The sequence below is a fragment of the Colius striatus genome, chromosome 1 (genome assembly GCF_028858725.1).
Source record: "Colius striatus isolate bColStr4 chromosome 1, bColStr4.1.hap1, whole genome shotgun sequence".
Taxonomy (NCBI): domain Eukaryota; kingdom Metazoa; phylum Chordata; class Aves; order Coliiformes; family Coliidae; genus Colius; species Colius striatus.
In genome coordinates, this window is record NC_084759.1 from 154,196,301 (window position 1) to 154,215,999 (window position 19,699).

Here is a 19,699-nt window from a genome sequence, read left to right on the forward strand (position 1 = left end):
CGCCGCCGGGCCCCGCCCCCTTTTTTCTCTTGGCTCATTTCCGGCCGCCGCCGCCGCCGTTCGTTTCCCTCCGAGGACTCGGGAGAGTGAAGAAACAACAGCCGCCATTTTGTTTGTGTGTGAGCGACTGAGGGAGGGAGCGAGAGGCCGAGCCGGACGCGGCGAGCCAGGGGGAGGGCAGCGCAGAGAAACCCAGGGGCCCGGCCAGGGGACGGGGAGAGAACCGACGAGCCGAGACGTCCCCCCCCCCCCACCCACCCTTCCCTTCCCCCCCCCCATCCTCCGCGCCAGCTTGCCCGCCCCCGCTTTCTTCTCTCTCTCCTTTTCCGCCTTTTCCCGAATTCCTTCTCCTCCCCGCCCTTCCCCTCCGCCCTCGCTTCTCCCCGCTCCGCCGCACACGCTGCCGGAGCGGCCGCAGCCGGGCCGCCGCCGCGCGCCAGGCAGGGGCAGTAGGGAGCCTGCGCTCGGCCCCCGCGCTGCCTGCGCCGTCCGCCCCACCCCCTCGCAACCCCCCCCCCCCCCCTTCCCCCAGCTTCCCCCGCCGGCGAGCGCCGAGGACCCCCCTCCCCCTCCCGGCCATTTAACCCACCCCGGGGCGAGGCCGCCTGTCTTCCCCCGGCGTAATTTTTCTTTTTTCCTGTTTTATTATTTTAATTTTAACCCCCCGCTCCTCTTCTCGGAGGGGTCGCCGATCGGCCTCCTCCGGCTACCAACCTCTTCGCTTCTTTTCCCCACCCTCGCGGAGGCGAAGAGGGAGTCCCCGCCGCGCCCGAGTTTTTTTTCTCCCTCGCTTTCCGCGCCCCGCATAGCCCGTGGGTCCGCGGGAGCAGAGACGGGCGGCCCCCTCCCTGCCCGGCGCCAGCTCTCGCAACCATCCTCGGCCGCCCGAGAGGGGGGAAGGTAGGCAGAGGGGGGGGGGGGGGGGAGGGGCCGGCTTCTTCCTCCTCCTCCTCCTGCCGCTGCTGTGGGATCGGCCCCTCTGCCTGCGCCCAAGCGGGGGGGCAGCCAGCTACTGAGAGCGAGAGAAAGAGGAAGGGGAAAGAAGAGAAGAAGAGGGGGGGAAGGCAGAGAGGGTGTTGAAACCCGCCCCCCACCTTCCCATCCCGCGATCGGTGCTGCCTCCATCAGGACAACAACCCCTCCTCCTTCCCTGCACAACAAGATGTGAAGCGGAGACTCCTGGGACTTATCCTCACCCTCCTCATCCTTACAGCTCCCCTTTCTGCAGCCATTAGCGCCGGGCGAGGAAGAAGCGAGTGGAGCTGGGGACCCCGCGCACGCCTTGCGTCTCTCCCCGCCGCCTCCCTGCCAGCCCCGTCGCTGGCGGTGGGTATTTTTTTGCAGGGTGGTGTTGGAGGGGGAAGGAGCCGCTGCTGCTAGAGGACGGTGATATTTTTTTCTTTTTTCCTCCTCCTCTCCCCTCCTTCGCCCGCCTCCTTGTGGCGATGAGGAGGAGGAGGACGGCGCCGAGGAGGAAGAGGCTGATGGCGGCGGTGAGGAGGCAGCAGGAGGAGGAGACCCCCCGAAGGATGAAGATGATGATGGTGGCGGCGGCGGCGAGGAAGCACCAGCAGCACAACAGCCGGGATTAATTTCACTGAAAAAAAAAAAATCCACCGCAAAACGACCCAACCCCACCAGCCTCTTTTTTTTTTTTTAAATTCCTTTTTATTTTTTATCTTTTTGGCGGGGGCTTTACCTGCTCTTCCCATCTCCGCTCAGCCCTTTCGCCCCGGGGGAAGAGGCCTTTTCTCCCCCTCCCCGGCTCCCACCTTCTCCCTGCTTCTGCGCTGCCGCCCTCCCGGAGCCCGAGGGGCAGAAAAAGGGGAACTTGGCCCCTCTTCGCCGCCGCCGGATCCTCTTCGCTCGCTCTCGGCCTTATTGTTGTTCTTCAGCCGACTACTCGGGGTCCGAGAAGAAGGTGAAGGTTTTGGGGTTCAACCCGCACCCCCCCACTCTGCCGCCGTCTCTCCGCTCTGAGTGATTGTCTAAAAAAGAATTAAAAATGGCCGAGAATGTGGTGGAGCCGGGCCCGCCTTCAGCCAAGCGGCCTAAACTCTCCTCACCGGCGCTCTCCGTGTCCGCCAGCGACGGCACAGGTCAGTCTCGGGGGGCCCAGGCCCTCCCCACCTCTCGGTGCCGCAATTACTGCCCTTTTCTCCCCTCTTCAGCCTAAATCTCCTCCTCTCTTTCGCCGCTATTAACTCCTGCCTGCCTTCACCCTTCCTGCCTCTCTCTGTTCCTCCCGTTTTCGCTTCGTTTGAACCGACTGGTGTTAATGACACGGGGAGGGTGCTCAGATATTTCTGCCCTCCTGTTTTTCGCCAGTGATGGAAACCAAAGCTGTTCGGCTTATTGGGCTTTTGATGAACTGTAGATAAGACTTAACAGTTTGTCATTTTCATGTCTTTCCCAATAGGAGTTATTACCGAGCTCCTTGCGAATCATACGCCTTTAATGCCAGTTGCAGAAATACGAAATAGTGCTCAAGACGATGCTTTTGTACACTTTATCGTTGGATTAGGTGTGTGCGTTTGTACACACAAATACGTCTTGTTTTTTACTTCATTTTGCACATACAAGTTTTTTTTACAGGTTGTTTAGAAACAAGATTTATCTCTATTTTTTTTTCTTCTTACATACACCTCTGCTTACTTGATTTACTCATTACAGTCCTTACTCTTTCTTGCAGAGGGGTATGTAAAAACTGCCTTTCTGATTCTGATAGACCGTTAACTTAGGAAAAAACACTTAAAACCAAAATCCAGATCCCATGCTTGAGGCATAAGGTTTATCAAGGCTATTACCTTCTTATAAATGAAATGTTATTCCTCCTTATTTGCATTAAGAACCAATATGGAGTGTAGTTCATCTTGCATCTCAATGCTGTGAGACCAAAATGTCTGAAATTCCCCTATAGACGTACAGGCTGTGAAGATCAAGGGGCTTCTCTTCAGCCCTGCAAAGGTCTTTGGTGATGCTGCCAATGCAAGCTAGAGGTTGGAAATCAGGTGTCCCAATCCCTGGCAAATAGAAACTGGTTGTACTGGGTGGGGGGAGGGAGCAACAAAGGGCTGTTCAACTTTTTAATACATTTTGTGAAGCAGATGAGTATATGGTGTCATTTCGCTGTGAGAGTACTTGGTTACCTGTCCCACAGGAGTTTCTTTGAACTCACTTCAGATCTTCTTAGCCTATGGGATATGGAGGCGGCCTCCTCTTGCCAGACTCTGGTGAGTGGTGGCATCTCTGAAGCCAGCGATGGTCCTGTTCAATGCAGTTAACAGGTGGCGTGAAAAAAGGAAGAGTTGTTTGGTTAGGGTTTTCTCTTTTTTAAAAAAGCGGTCCTCCTGATTTGACGGTAAACAGGAGGTTTTAGTGGCTGGTTTTTGGTTCAGCAGTGGATATGATTCTGATTGAAGTCATCAGGAAAACTTAGGTTTTTGCTTTTTCTGTTCTTTGTGAATGCCATATTAGTTTTGAAAAGTTTGTAACTTTTAGAGTGTATTAGATACAGGTATTATGTTGTAACTGGAAGAAGGCATGACTGCCTAGTATCAACAGGTCTCTAGTCAGAGACTAGAGCAGTGTTGGAGAAGCTGTTCTGTAGCTAGAGCTAGTTGTTGAGGGGGTTTTTTTTTTTGAAACGTGGAAACTGGTACTGAATTCAGTATTAACCGTTTTTAATTGTCTTCACGGTGGCTATTTTGGTCTGTTTAGAGAGATGAAATTAAAACGTGGTTTGTGAGAGAAATCCTGGTACTAGAAAAATATCTAAGTTAAAAGCATATTTTGATTTAGATGAATGCACGTATCTAAGACATTTGTAATCAAATAAGGTTTGGATAGCTTGTGAGCGCATTTCAGTTTAACAGGTGCACATTTTCACAGTCCATTTAAATTGTCACCTTACTGGACAGCTTCAGAAATTATAACTTTTTACAATGATGGTGAAACACAAGGGTTTGGACACTTTTGGTAGTGCACAAATGACATCGTTTTTCTCATAGTGATTGAGACTGCCGTCACTTGATAACTACACAGAGGTTTCTGGTGGTGCAAACACTTTATATACACTACGTAAAAAACTGTCAAAGGATTCGTACTTTCCTGAACATGTTTTTCTTGACAACTTATTACCTGGCTTTGTGACAGTTTCACTTTCTGCGGTTTTTATGATACCGTATCCGTTTCTTTAATTAAATAGAATCAAACCTCTTAACCAAGAAGCGTGTTTTGAGGGTTGTATTTTTCTTTTGCTTCCTTGAGAGACTGCAGGGGGGTTTAGTCCCACTTTTGCTGTTGTGGTAAACAGCTTTGGAGTTTACATTTTTTTAACCTATCTGCTCCTTTCAAACAGTGCAAGCAGCTTTCATTAAGTTAAATTCCACATATAGAATCTGTTGTCTGCACTCCTTAGTTAATTATAGAAAATAAATAACATGGTGCTTATGTACTTACTCAAGCTCTCTTTTTAAAACTGTGAGAATCACAGCATCATTAGAGAGAGGGAAGGGGAAAGGTAAGAAGCTTGCACTCTTGATGAAACTTTTCAGCCCTTGTGCGTAGTGGATCTTTCAGGGCATTTCTTTCGCTGTTAACTTTTTGAGTCATTTCTTAGTCTTAAATAGTTTTTCAGCTTGTTAAGATACCTAAAACCAATGACTGACTCTTAACTAACCTATTCCCATACTTGCACATGTTAAGTGTATTTATACTGAAGACTATGTTGAATCTCATGTTTTCACCAGAGACCTGGATGACACTGATGATGTGTAGTTGGAGTGTACTAAATTCAAATGTTGGTGGTTTTCATCTAGAAAGAAGTCGACAAAGGTTGTCCTAATACACTTGATTTATTGGCAGCAGCCAAATACAGCTTCATTTCTCACTGTTGCTGCATCTCCTGTCTAAAAAAAGTTTTAAATGGTTCGTGTCATCCTTGCTGAGAATTTCCTCCGCCATACGACTATATTGGTGTATTTGAGTTGCTTTACTAATACCAATTCCTTCTTCAGGAGGTAAGAAAGATGTAGGCTTACAGGGAAGCTGAGATGTTTGTGGCACGCTTTGTAAGAAGTATTTTGAAGTAGTTCAGAAAGCCTTGGCGTTCTTTCGCAGTGTATTGGAACTCTTGAATGATCTCTTTCCTAGATGTTTGTCTAGAATAGCTTCAAGAGCAGGACTCTGTGGATTCCCTTAACCTGCCAGAGGGGTTTTTTTCTTCTATTTAATGTTAAATTTGTTGCAAAGAAGCATGGTAATGATACATATATCTTGTCCAGATGGTAAGTTTTCTGAGGGCAGTTACAGCTTGGGTTAGTATCTTTACTGGGAAGTGAGTAGTTAGTATCCATACTGGGATGTGAGTTTGACACCCCACACTTAGCAACTCTCCTGTACCATCACAGTTACATTGACATAACTACTTCCCTGGTGTAGCTTGTTTTGCTTACCTTTCCTTGCTGGTAGAAACACTGTTTTCCTATGTTGCACCTAGTCTTAACTAGAACTTCTTAAACATTGTATCAGCAATTTCCTCCTTCACGATAACAAAGTAATTTGAGTGCATCCTGAAGAGTTCATCTCCCTGAGTAACAGAGTGTAAGTGTCTCATAAGGCATCCTGTTAAAAACGAATGTTTTAACAAGTGATTTTTAAAAACCATTATTTTTAGTTTGCCTTTTTTATTTGTGAACCCCTCAATTCTTCCTGCAGTAATGCAGGTGCGCTGGAATGACTACGTACGGATTTCTATGTGGCATATTCAGGAAGGGAGACTAATCATGTTTTATAGCCCCCCCCATCTTAGAAATAACCTATTTTTTGTGAACTGGGAAGACTTTTTGGGCTCTGGGTTCAGAACTGCCATATTTTATCAAGGGATAAAGATGGAGTGTACTCTGCTGCAGCGTGATTGTGTGGTATCATGTTTGAGTTGCTAGACGTGAAAATAGGATTTTAAGTGCTTGGTGTTTCTTTCTTGCTGTGACATTGGATTGCGGTATGTGCCTTAACATCCTTCAGTTTTACTATATTCGAAAGTTGTGTTTTTCTGAGTAATAGCACATACTCAGTTTCCTTTTCAGTACCTGTCTTTTGTAAAGTTTGTATGCTCCTTTTTTTTCAGGAAACATTTTTGACCTTTAAAGCTTTACTCTTTCTTACCTCAAAGGTCTAAGACTTTTCACAAAACTTCTTGCCTGGACTACTGCAATTTTGACGCTCATCTTTCATTTGCTCAAAATGTATGAGGGTACTTCATCACTTGAAATGAATCATATTAAACTTACCTTGCTGCCTTTTCCAGAGACATGCCTGGTTTTCTATTCTGTTTACAGACAGCTATGTTTTTTCCCTAGTGTTTGCTTATGCTACTATTAAAATGAAGTCCTTTTCACAGGTCTGATTTCTGGCTAATGTTGAAGAACAAGTCATTATTTACGTTTAACTTGCAGCCATCAGTTAAATATTTTTATCTCTTCTTGTTGAGAGCCATGAGAGGGTTTTTTACTGTGTTTTTTTTCCCAAATATTAGTTGTTCTGAGAGGAGGTGCCTTTAAATGTGGTTTGATGGATGATATATGCTGTAAATGGACATATTGCAGTGGTGGATGCTTGTGGGGCAGAAATGTGCATGTTTGCCTTGTAGCTAAGTAGGTTCTCAAAGTAACTGCATTTGGAATAAATCTAAAGTTGAGAGAATTTAGATCTGCAAGGCTTTCTTCAAAAAGTGAACATGTGGTCTGTAGTAACTTTTCTTCCACATAAAAATCTTGCAGACTTTTGAACTATGTGGATTTCCAAACTGCTTTTTTACGCCCCTTTCACCAAGTGGAATATGTGTGTGTCATATCTGATGTAGGTATGTAATCTTTCTGAGCATTGTTAGGAAGGTACCTAATTTTTTTACAAAGAAATATCCACAAAGGAAGGTACCTAATTTTTTTACAAAGAAATATCCACAACGACACAAGGACTGGACATATTCTGATGCAAAACTAAATCTTGAGCACTTCCAAAACCTTTGAGACTACAAAAGCAGTTTACAATTGCAGTTTAAACACACAGATTCACATGTTGGATACTGCAGGGAGAACCTTTGTTGCTGAAGTGGTGAATTTTAAGTCCTAGACTAAAGAAAAACTACAAATTTTTGCATCTTCTTAATGATCCTAGAGCAGCATTTGTATTTAGTCAAGAAGGTCCCTAATTTGGGTTATTGATCAGTTGTGTATTTGCAGAAAGCCAGAGTTTCTCTGGGAAGGGTCTAACGGACTGTAGGTATGCTGTAGGAGATGTGGATTTCATAAGGTACTAGGAATAAGGGCTAACTCCTACTGTGGGAGTTATGGTTTCTTGTATCTTTACAACTTGGAGAAAATTAGCGTTAGATTCTAATGTTGTATGTTTAATATTTCTTGCGTCTTCACTGTAGGCTGCTTGGTTATCTCTAGTCTGTCACCTCGTGTCTTGCTTAGCTGTTTTAGTAGCAGCACCCTTTCAGTGCTTATTCTAATAATGTAATGGTACTACTTTAACCTTTCTCATTGTCTGAGCTAGTGTCCCCTCTAAGAAGACTTGGCCAAAAGTAATTTAGATTTATTATTTGACAAATGGAGTAATTTTTCTGGGTAGATTTTGCTGACAGATAAACAATGCACACCTATCTCCAAGGATTTGGCTTTTCTGTCTTTACTTTTACTTCAGTCTGCTGCTAGTTTAATACATCTGTCTCAGCATATGGTTGTATGCACTGACAAAAAAAAAAACTTCTGTGGTTACATTGGAACTTCAAGTAAAACTTAAACAGGGCAATTCACAGAAATCTTCTTCCTGAGCAATACCTTAGTTCCTTTCCAAGTAGCAGGAAGTGTCCTTAAAATGGATAGGCATATGAAAAGCTCCCTTAAAAACTTCATGTATTCTTCTTCAAGCACACATTTCTTCCCAAACTTTTAAAAGAAAATCCAAAAAGGGAATGTTGAATTAAAATCATAGTAACTTGTGGTTTAGCTGATGATGTCAGGTACGTTTACAGGACCAGCAAGGAGACGAAATTGTGGTCCAAACTGGAATTTTCATTTAAAAGTGCAAATTAGGTACAGGACCTTCAAAACCTGTGCAACATATTTTCTGTTATTGGCTCTTGTGGGATGAGGCAGAGAAAGGTTTTGCTTTCTCCCATTGCATCATGCAAAACACCTTTTGTTGCAGCTCCCTAAGAGATGTAAGTAGAGTTTTAAACCGTATCTGCTTGCAGAATCATGATTTACTGTTCATTGCTTTGTAGAACTCCCAAATACAAGTGAACAGATAATCTCTCTTACAGTGCACTCTTACTGCATTAATGAACTTAAATAATCTAATTATCAGGATTTTTCTTTTTTGAGATTCTGATAAAAAAATAAAATGCTGGCAAATGCTGGTGTATGGCTTGCTCAGTACAAATTCTTCAGAAGCTAAACTTCCTTTTGCATATTCCTGAATACAGTTTCAGGAGCTCTGGGGAATTATTAGCTCAAGATAACGAAGACTGATCCACTGTCTTCTGGTTTTTGATTACTGTTTTGGGGTTGGTTTTCAGCATTGCTTTTTGGTTTTACTCAGGAGTAATGTTGAATGAACTCAAGTCCATAATACCCAGAAAATGGACTTTTTTTGGTAATTGTATATGCAGATTGCATCATTTCAGAGTCCTCGTTAATTTGACAGTGAAGTGAACTTTACTCTTCTCTTGAAACTGATTTGTAATCATTTCTAAAATGAAACTGATTTGGTGTGTTTGTGAACATAGGGGTGTTCCCTTCCTATCTGCATATACCCGTTTTTGTCCTCCAACAGACCAGCAAGGCGTCACTGACTTTCCAGACCTGCATGCACAGTGGTTAGTGATTATCACACTCCTAACTGAAATGCCATTCCTGCTACTGAACAATATTGCAGACCCACTGTAGGTAACTTAAAGTGTTCTTAAGGGAAATTCGGTGGCATACAGAGAATAGTCTTGGGAATATGGATACTAAATGAACAACTTTTTGCTAAAGTTAAAGGTAGCCCAGTGAAATCTGTGCAAATTGTAACACGTTCACAAGGAAACTACTAACTGTGTGGCTTCAGCATTTTGACATTTAAGTGTCAAGACTTAACCTTATTTGGGCCATCAGTGATGGCAAGACCTTTGTATTGTGTTAGGTAACAGCATGAATGGACAGATACACAAGCAGCAGTGTTTCTGAAATGCTCCCTTGAGTAATGCTAAAACATTAAACGTACCATGTCTTGATTCTTGTACCAGTCTTTTTTAGTCTGGAGAAGAGGAGACTGAGAGGAGATCTTATTAACATTGTTAAATATCTAAAGGATGGGTGTCACAAGGTTGGGACATCCCTTTTTTCTATAGTAGCTAGCAACAGGACAAGGGGTAATGGGATGAAGCTGGAACACAAAAAGTTCCACTTAAATATAAAAAAGAACTTTTTTACTATGAGGCTGATGGAGCAGTGGCACAGGCTGCCCAGAGGGATTGTGGAGTCTCTTTCCTTGGAGGTCTTCAAGACCTGCCTGGACATGTTCCTATGCAACCTGATCTAGGTGAACCTGCTTCTGCAGCGGGGGTTGGACTAGATGATCTCTAAAGGTCCCTTCCAACCGCTACTATTCTATGGTTCTATGATATGGTTACACCATTTCTGTTTCCCCAGAGCAGCCAAAATTCCGTATTCCAGAATCATAACCACTGAAATTTTTCAATGTGGTTTTCAGTAGTAAACACTTGCTGTCTTCTGTATCTCTAAAAACTGGGTTTTGAAGAGTTTTGAATATGAGAAGGAAAAGGAAAATGATTTGTGTAAATACAGTTTTCTTCCAAAGTTGCAAAAAACACTTATCAACCACAGTCTACTAAATTTGACATTTTTGTTGGTACTAGTTTGGGACCAGTATGACTTAAACTTGCTCATTATTGAGACTTTGCAAAATCTAGACTTTTTTGTTTAGGCAAGAGTTGCTGTGGCTGACACCAATGTTTGAATAGGAATTAGGATAGCTTAAAAATTTGAGAGTTAGAGGCCTTAATTTTAGGATTTCAGTAGCTGTTGAATGATAAATTGTGTCTTCAAAAAAATTGGAGACTTTTGTTTACTTTTGTATGATACTTTTATACCTGGTTGTTACAGCTAGTAACTATACCATGTGCATTCTAGTTGTTGAGTTGGACTTTGACCAACAAATGTTTGGTTGTTTCTAAAAAAATCTGTGCCTTGAGTTGTGCACAGATGTTTTGTGCCTTTGCCTTCATTCTCTTCCAAGGGTTTTGAGTGTGTCCTTTTTAGATGTGTTTTCTGCTTGTGTTGTTTGCAATTTTACTTCAAGTTATGAAGTTTCTTAATGTAGTGAACAAATTCAGGTCTTTTCTGGATTGACAGGGAAGGGAGGAGGCAGTGCTTCCCCAGTGTCTTGCAGGGAACAGAATTAGTATCAAAGTATAACTCTGAAGATTGTTACCCAAATAACGTGATACAGAAGAATAATTCTCGGTTGCTGTCATGTAAATGATAAGAAGTACCTCAGCATCATGCTTCCACTTCAGAGATGAATTATTAGGATTATACAGGGACTAATGTCCCATGATTTTTGAAGCAGTAGTTGCAATGAGTCTAGACAGTAATATTTCAGGCTGATGTTGAATTTTTGCCCTTTTGTTTTGCATCAAATTAGTAGATTAATCTCAACTCTACATTTTAAGTTAGGGTGGGAAAAATTTGGCAGAATTTGTGTTACCATTTGGTAATTGTAACTTTATACAGGATCTATGTGAAAAGCCTTCTCTTTAGTGGCCTTTAATGGTAAGAATAAATCTGATTTCCAAAATATTGTGTAGTAAAGTTCTCTCACACCCACATGGTAGTAGTTTTTGCCTCTTTCTTAGACATAGTGTAGTTTTGGGGTTTTTTTCCCCCCAATAAAACTGTGAACCTGTCTGGCTTATTTTTCCACCATAGCAGAGGCCTTGGGAATTGGTGACTTTCTTTATTACCACTTTCTTTCAAGTCTGTGCTTCACCTTTGCATCTGCATTTTTCATGGGCAGCTGAGAACCATCTTTGAGAATGTGTCTCCTCCTGACTTTTTTGTTCTTTTTTTTCTGTTTTGAGTTCTGGCTTTGTTTAAGGACATTTCAGGTAATGCTGGTGGTGATTGGCTGCAAGCTTGAATGGCAGGTTTCTCTGGAATAGTGGTTGTGTCCTCTGGGCACTTTCTCTGTTACATCTAGGGACTGTTCAGGTCCTGGGTAGCTTTCATGTCACCATACAGGGAAGATACTGACCTCGGCAACTTACTGTTGTTCTTTGTCTGAAAGCGTGGCAAAGGTATCATGTTTTCTGTGTAGTCCAACATACTTTGTGGTGCCTGTCAACTCTGTCACATGCATGCTTTGTTTTTAGTGTCCTGTGTTAAGCCTTGTCCACTTGTTTTATTGTGAATCTAACGACTGTGATATAATTTGATCCATTGATAGGTTTCTGGAGCCCAGAAACATTTGTGCAAAAAAAGTGACTGTTAAGCAGTTTTCTGATTTGATATGTCTGTGTTCAGAATATAATATAGTAAATGGGATGCAGGGACAGGAACTGTGAAGTCTCTTACCTCTAAGATCAGCAACTAGGTAGGCACTGGAGTAGATTTTTGTCTTACATGCAGGATTCCTCAGGCATCTCTGTGCACTTTGGAGGTACTAACTCTTCTTTGAGACTGAATGCTTGTACATCTTTAGTCTGAGGGTATAGTACACAGGGAGAGTAAAGCAGCCTTGATATTTTGTAGCATGCGGGCAAGTTCTTAGAAATGACCATTATTCATTGCAGCTTATTGGTTAGAACCAGGTGATCTCTGTGTTGAAATGCTTGTTTTATGCAGAAAAGTGAATAATGTTCTGTTGTAATCCAGAAACATGAAAATAAATGAATCATGACTGTAGACCAGAAGGTACTTAGAAGAAACTTTAACATATACCACTTGAACCCACATGTCAGTTTCTTTGCTAAGGTGTTAGTGTGGATATTTTCTCCTTGCATTGTAAGCTTTGTCAGAAATCTCTACTCTTGCCTTGCATGCTATGAGAGCTTTTACACTCCTGGTGCTGCCAGGTGCTCTTGCAGTAAAACTAACTTGAACTGAACACTTTACCTCCTTTGAAAATTGATCACTCGGTAAGGCACCTTGTTAGTTTGGCTGTGAACTTTTCTCTTGAAACTGATTTGTAATAATTTCTAAAATGAAACTGATTTGGTGTGTTTGCGCACATAGGAGTGTTCCCTTCCTATCTGCATATACCCATTTTTGCCCTCCAGCAGACCAACAAGGCGTTACCGACTGAAGGATTTTGGTTTCACACTCTGAATCTGTACTAGTTTAATGTCCTTTTTTGTGTCGGGTGGATTTCCAACCCAGACTGGCAGTGTCCTTGTATCTTGCCTTGTCAGACATGGTCAAAGGCAGACTTCGTAGAAGTTCGGTCCAAAATTAAGAACATAATCCATAGCATTCAACAAGTTAGCACACTGATTTTTCTTAAGTTGCTCTCTCACAGTTTAGGATGCAGTTAAGATTACTTCATTCATTCTTTTCTGACCCATTTTCTCCCTACAGAGCTGATGTAGCAAGGGCAAGTCAGGCCAGTTTCTTGCCCATAAAAAAGAGATTTTTAGGTGGTCAGTAGTGATGCAGTTCCTAAACGGAGTTACGTGCCATTGCAAGTTGAGAGTACCTCAGGTTAAGGCTTTCTGATTGCCTACATAGATGTTGTTTCGAGAAAGTACTTTCCTTCTCTTTTCTTGAGTCTTAGGTGGCAATAGGAATGTACTCTGTATATTCTTGTTACCTGTGGAAAGAAATACACTAACAATATCATCAATAACATAATGTGGAATCACTCTGTGCTACTGTATTGAGATCAAAATTTTGCTCTACCACTTACTGCCTGCTTATTACTGGATGTTTTGGAGCTCTTGGGCCAAATACAGTCTCTTCTGTTACATCTCACTTTTTTTGTCTGATTATACCCTAATGTCTCGAGGGATTGTGAATCAGGTAAACAAACCTTTGCAGGATTAATCTTCCTTCTTCCTCTTCCCACAATCTTTATTTTGTTAGTATGAAAATCTTCACATGTGTCTTTGCTGTGACAGATTGCAAGACTAGCAGTGGACTCTGTGTACTGGAGAGTCAGTCAGTTCTCTGGATATTTTTTTTTTAATCTCATTTGTCTTAAGCTATGCCTTCATTTCTTGTGTGAGTATATGTGCCATTGTCTTCATGTAGTCTGTGAACTGTCTGGCCCAACCTTTTCAGGTTTTTGTATTGGTCATAGATAAAACTCTACCGTGGGCTTTAGGCATAGGTATTATATGTAAAAGACTGTGGGATGGATTGCAACTGTTTCTAGATACACTCACTGTCTTAATGATCTTCAGAGTCTTTTGTGGCTGTATTTCAGTCATGTATGTGAAAACTTCTGTTTCTTAGCAGTTGACTAGAAATATCATTTCCATAGTTGACTAGACAACTGAAAGTTTTTTCTAGTTTTGTTGTTTATCCACTGTCTGAAGAAGATTTTGAAGCGTGCTTTGTTTCTAGAAAAGACAAAAAGAACAAACTCACACCAGAGTACTGCATTGTTGGTATTTACTACTTATGGTTTTGGCTTGTAACTGATAATATTCTTTTATAGTGAGCCTTGTATTGTATGTTCTCTAGGATTAAAAATCCGAACAATTTTGTCTTCCACTGAAAGAATAGTTTACATTTCTTGTGTAAAGAACTAATCCAATTGGGATTATTTTGCAACTATTTAGTTTTGAAGGTGTCTTTTTCTTTTTAATGTAGCTGTTGTTGTATTTTTAGACATTAATAAAAAAAATTCAAAACACTTAAGAGTTTTTATGACATTTTTCTTCCTGTTAATGGGTGGCACGGAATGAAGGGAGGCCAAGGAGCTCAGGTAGCTCATAACTGGATATTCCAGTTGGATATGAGTGAGTAAGCCTTAAAGCTGGAATTATCTACTTATTTATGAGAAGGAGGGAGTTTAAAAACGAATGAGCTTTTCAGAGAAGCAGATAAATGTTTTCTTCTGAAGAAAAATGAGCAAATCGTTGTCTCTTAAAACAAGAATTGTGCCACTGCTTCCACAGTGTCACACCTGACATTATCTAACTGTCTTTTTGAGAAGCTTTCTGTGGTGGTTTGAAAAATTAATTACTTTTTCATATTTAGATATTTGCAGATCACTTAACAGGTGGTGGTGTTGGAAGGTTTAATATACAATGGTCTGATCTCAGGAAAGATGAAGTGGGGATTTTTGCTTTGGGACTTGCCCTGTCCTGGAAGCTGTGCCTATTCTTTCTCCGGCTACAATCAGTCAGAACTGTGAGCTGTGTGGGCATCTTTGTCTCAACAGCTGCTTCCCTGTTTGCAGGTGGGAGGTAGCTGTGTGCTGCATTTATGGTCATGTAGGTACAGGGTTTGTGCTGGCTCATCTTCTTCCCAGACACTTTAATTTCACTGGACAGTAGACTAATGTGTGAATTACTGAACGTGTTTTTTAATCCTTCCTTGTTCATAGGCTGTTTGTCAGGTTATTTAGCCACAGTGTTTTCTGGATATAGTGCTTCAATATTTGCTTGTTAAAGGTGTCCTGATCTTAAGATGCCTATTGAAGTCACATTTTTAAATTACTTGTATTTTTTTTATTGCTTTCTTCATTTTCTTGACCTGTCCCTCTAATTTTAGGATTCTTCTCCCTGTAACTCTTCCTATGTTCATCAATATTTAATTCTTTACTAACCACCAAGCACTGTAAGTTTTTGGAGTGTGTATGATTTGAGATAAGTCTGCTGACACAAAACTCTGAAATCATTGTTTTAAATGGAAAACTTTGAGAAAGCTGTGTTCTTCTGATTCTTTCTTCACTTCTGAATCTTCAGAACTACCAGTCATACTGAAGAATACCAGTGATGCAAGTGAAAGATGGGTAGTATGTGCTGCAAAGCAAAACTTCCTCGCATGAGATATACGTTAATGATGAATGTGCTCACTGATTTTAATAATTGAAAGCATAGCTTCTCAGTGGAAATTCTCATTCCGTCTCTGGTGCTTTGCAATTGTGAGGAACATATCAATGGAGTTGTAAAACTTCCTCTCTTGTAGTATACCTGCATTCTTGCAAACCTTATACCATATTTTCTTAAGTCATGATCTTATGTGTGAAAACAGTTGCAAAGTTGTAGCAACTCTGTTAGTACTGGAACATGGCAATTTGGGTATGGTATGGTGTGAAACATTTTCAACAGATTTTGAATGCTGATGGGCTTTTCTGATTTACGTACAGTTTAACTATAGTCTTCTTCCATTAATATTTGCACCAAGTCATCTTGCCAGGCTCTCTAGAATTTAGTCTAATTGATATTTCCTTTTAAATGCAGTCGCTGAGATAATGAGTAATATTTTAGGTCATTGTCTATATCTGAAGGTTTGGAAAATGCAGTGGAATACCTCTTGCATAGCATCCGTGAAATGACTTTTCTGACAGAAGCAGTGCTGAAGAGTTCCAGTAGTTGAGATTAAAAAAACCCTACTACTAGATATTCTCAGATTCCAGATATTAAGAGTTACAACCTAATCGTGTGCAGCTATTGTCATACAGCTTTTAGTCATAAACTTTCAGGTAATTTTTGTTTTAATTGCCACAATAAAATATACAGATCAAGACGTGTCCTGCTTCTGCAGATAGAAATTCTTGCTTTCTTGAGCAGATTGATTCTGAGTAGTGTGATGTTGTATCTATATATCCCAAACAGTAATCTTTCTCCAGTTGGTTACCTTGGGGATTATTTTGCGAGGTTGAGAGGTAGTTTTGAGAGATATTCTAGTGTTTTTTACAGCTTTCTGGCCAGGAGGATTACTTTGATTATTTTCTGACAGTGTTTATTTGTAGAAAGATACTGATTGTCCAGTGAAGTTCAATGGAATCTGGTAGTTCTGTGCTGGGAATGGCTGCATGTAGAAGATTAAAAAAACAACCAAAAAGTACTACCCAACAAAAAACAAAACAAAGCAAAACAAAAAAACCTCAAATACCACAACTAAACCACTATTTCTTATTTTATAAATAGTAAACTTTTTTGAAACTGTACTATATTAGTTATGTCTGTTCTGAAAGTGACAGTTTAGTGAAAGTTAAAAATGAAAGATGGTGCTTTTCCATCAACCTTTTAATTCTTTGTAATAATTGATGTGTAATTCCAATGGCTAACTGATTTTTAAATTGTTTTTTTTTCCTCCCTTTCCTTGTCAAATTTCTCAACAGATCATAGTTCCACACAAACTGTTGTAGGAGAAGTAGAATGAAGTAGAATGGTCTTCTCTAGTTTGGGTTCTGTGAAGCTTAGAAATTACTTTCATTTTGATAAATTGGATAGTTTTCAATAACGACCGATACGGGAATTTTGCTGGAATGCAGCATGTCAAATGCTGCTTGTCACTTGAAATTAAAAAATGAGTGAGATTTTTCTTCAAGACATTACTGACTGCTCTGACCTCATATAAACTTTGGTTTGTTTTTCAGATTTTGGATCTCTCTTTGATCTCGAACATGACTTGCCAGATGAACTGATCAACTCCACAGAACTGGGACTCACCAATGGTGGTGACATTAATCAGCTGCAGACCAGCCTTGGCCTGGCACAAGATGCTGCCTCTAAACACAAGCAGTTGTCTGAACTTTTACGGGCTGGTAGCTCCCCAAATCTTAATATGGGGGTTGGTGGCCCTGGCCAGGGCATGGCCAGTCAAACCCAACAAAATAGTCCTGGAATGGGAATGTTAAACAGCATGGTGAAAAGCCCCATGGCACAGGCTGGATTGACTTCTCCCAATATGGCAATGGGTGCAAGTGGACCAAACCAGGGTCCTTCAGCCCAATCCACAGCAGGAATGATGCCAACAGTAAACAGCCCAGTTAACCAGCCTGGCATGGGAATGAACACAGGGATGAATGCTGGCATGAATCCTGGGATGTTGGCAGCAGGCAACGGACAGGGGATGATGCAGGGGCAAGTCATGAACGGTTCGATTGGAGCAGGCAGAGCGCGACCTAATATGCAGTACCCAAACCCAGGAATGGGTAGTGCTGGTAACTTGTTGGCTGAGACACTGCAACAAGGCTCTCCACAGATGGGAGGACAGGCTGGACTGAGAGGGCCACAGCCTGGAGCCATGAACAAGGTAAGACAAGCTAAATTTCACTTTATTAATTTCCTTCTTGTCATTGACTTTGTTTTGTACAATTTATTCCTCTGCAGTATGGATTCTATAGAACAGGGTTTCTTTCTTTTAAGAGTCCTGGATCACATGCTAAATCGTTTATATGCTGCTGAAGTGGAATTTGTGCAGTTTTGGGTGGTGAAAATTGAGTCTTTTACAACAAGCAAGACTACTGCTAGATTACAAAGCCTGTTCTGGAAAAGTAACTTGGTTGTGTTTTATTCTGTTTTATACTTAGTTCACAAATGTGTTTTCCCAAATAATGGGATGCTGCTGTTGAGGGTGTGATGGGAATCCATCAGGATCTTTGAGATATTATTATGCCTTTTTGTTTGTAGCACTTGAGTGCTACAGAGATCAACTGAGTGTTTATGCTGTAATAGGGGCTAAGAGACTCCTACAGGTTTGAATGGATAGATACACTCTATGTACTAAGATATACATTGTCGTTGTTAAGAAATAGGTATTTGAGTTAATGGGGGAGAAGAAATGCTTGCATAATGACCTGAAGACAAATGTTGGGTTCTTAAAAGATAATTAATCCAACTCAATTCTAGTTCTAAAATTTTCAAATGCTTTGGTTGTAGAAGAGTAAACCAGTAAGCTGGGGAAAACAAAATACAGTGGAGAGGGAAATTTTAATAAACTGAGTAAAGTTATTTTAGTGTCTTGTGAACATTATTAAATATTAAGTTCTTTGGTCTTAGCTGTTAGCTTAAGCTCAGTGTGCTGTGAACAATAGTTCTGAGATATAGATGTAGTTACATATATTTCTAGTAGTGGGTTGATTTTTTTGCAGTCTGGTCAGTTCAGATATTTTTGCCTGATAGCAGAGAATTTTGTATGGTTATGGTGGAACGAAATCTATAACTACCTAGAAGTATTTCTGTGTTAGAATTATATCAAGTCTTCTTCATTATTCCTTGGTTGTAAAATACCAAATAAACAAGAAAAAGCCAAAACAAAGAACCAAAAAAAAGTTGATCTTCAGAAAGCTGGATTCAGTGTCAAAAATTGATGTGTTAGGTATTTGTGTGAAATGCAACTACTTAATCCTTACTTATCAGAGGTAAAGTAGGGTTATATGCTGTCATAAACCCGTTTATCTAGAAGTAAAGAAAGGACCCTATCAAGGTCTTCACTGATGTAGTCTGAAATGAGATTGTCTTCCTTGAAAATGTACTGTCCCTCTTAAGTAAGAAAACTTTATGCTTTTGGGAATATTGAGGCCAAATACGTAACTTCTGGATTTCAGTTCATAGTCCCAGTCTGGTTAAAAAATCCTTAGACTTCTTGCTGATTTAAAAAAAAACTTGAAACTTTTAGTGTAAGTAGTGTGCGTGTAGCCTCCTTAAAGGAGTTGAAACTGCCGGATGAGAAAGAACAGTCTGAAATGGAGGCTGAAATTCCAGAATGTCTTCAATTGGTTTGGTTGTTGGCAGGAAGCCTGTGTTTCGCTTCATGCAGTGGAGTTAGCAAGATCTGACAACAGTAATGTCTGACCATTTTATCTCTGCACCCATCTGCTTTCATTTTTTTCCCCACCTACAAATCCACAAAAAGCAGATGAAAACAGAGGACCCTAAGCAGTTGGTTTTAAAAGCTGTTTTTTAAACTTGGTAAATTTAGTAGTGTGATGCTGTTAATGTGGGAGGTTTTGTTGTAACTTCTGTAGGTTTCCTTCATTGCTACAAAAAAAAAAGCACGTTATCCAGGAGCTGGCCTTCAGTAGGAGAAAAAATTAGATTGGACTTGTTTGTCCGAGGCAGCCCCTTTAGGTGAGAGGAGGGCTGCCTCTGAGTTCTCTCCCATTAATGCAGAGGTGTGTTTGCAATGGTTTGTATGGAGGAATAGCTTAGGTTTCCTGGGATGTTAATTAAATAGAAGGGAAAGATGTTAAGCTCTTCTAACAGTAACGAGGAGCTCCAAGTGGGCAGTCAGTTTTGAAAGCAAAAGTGGTTGTGGTTTTGCTTTATTTTGTTGTCCTATGGAGTTAGTGAAGCATTTCTTTCTCTCCTCCCAAAACATTGGTTAACAACAGAGTGGAACACTTGCTTTATGCATTAGCCATGTACTTTCCAACCTTACTTGTGTGTGTTACTTTTTAGGACTCAAAATCCCAAATGTCAATGTAAATGATTGATTTGGGATCACTTGATATATGTAAACTCGTACTGTCACAATCTGTCACATCCTATGGTCTAATGCTGTAGTTTTATGTATGATGTAAGCAGTCACTGACATACACAGAAGCAGTTCTGTCTGCATGTCATCTCTGTGCCAGTTTCATGTCAGACTGTGTGAGAAATTAATCCAGGCTCGGAACTCTCATGATCATTTAAAAAAAATAAGTTTGCTGTTGTTGGTCTGGTCAT

At 41.0% G+C, this 19,699-nt stretch overlaps 1 protein-coding gene across 2 annotated transcripts in view; it reads left to right on the plus strand.

Moving 5' to 3' along the window:
* Positions 1–585: 585 nt before the first annotated feature.
* EP300 (E1A binding protein p300) overlaps positions 586–19,699 on the plus strand; it is a 65,133-nt gene continuing 46,019 nt past the window's right edge. For both annotated transcript variants that reach the window (XM_062013011.1, XM_062013018.1), the window contains exons 1-2: positions 586–2,099; positions 16,627–17,285. In XM_062013011.1, coding sequence (XP_061868995.1) covers positions 2,006–2,099; positions 16,627–17,285 — 753 coding nt within the window. In that variant the 5' untranslated portion in view covers positions 586–2,005. The remainder of the gene's footprint in view (positions 2,100–16,626; positions 17,286–19,699) is intronic.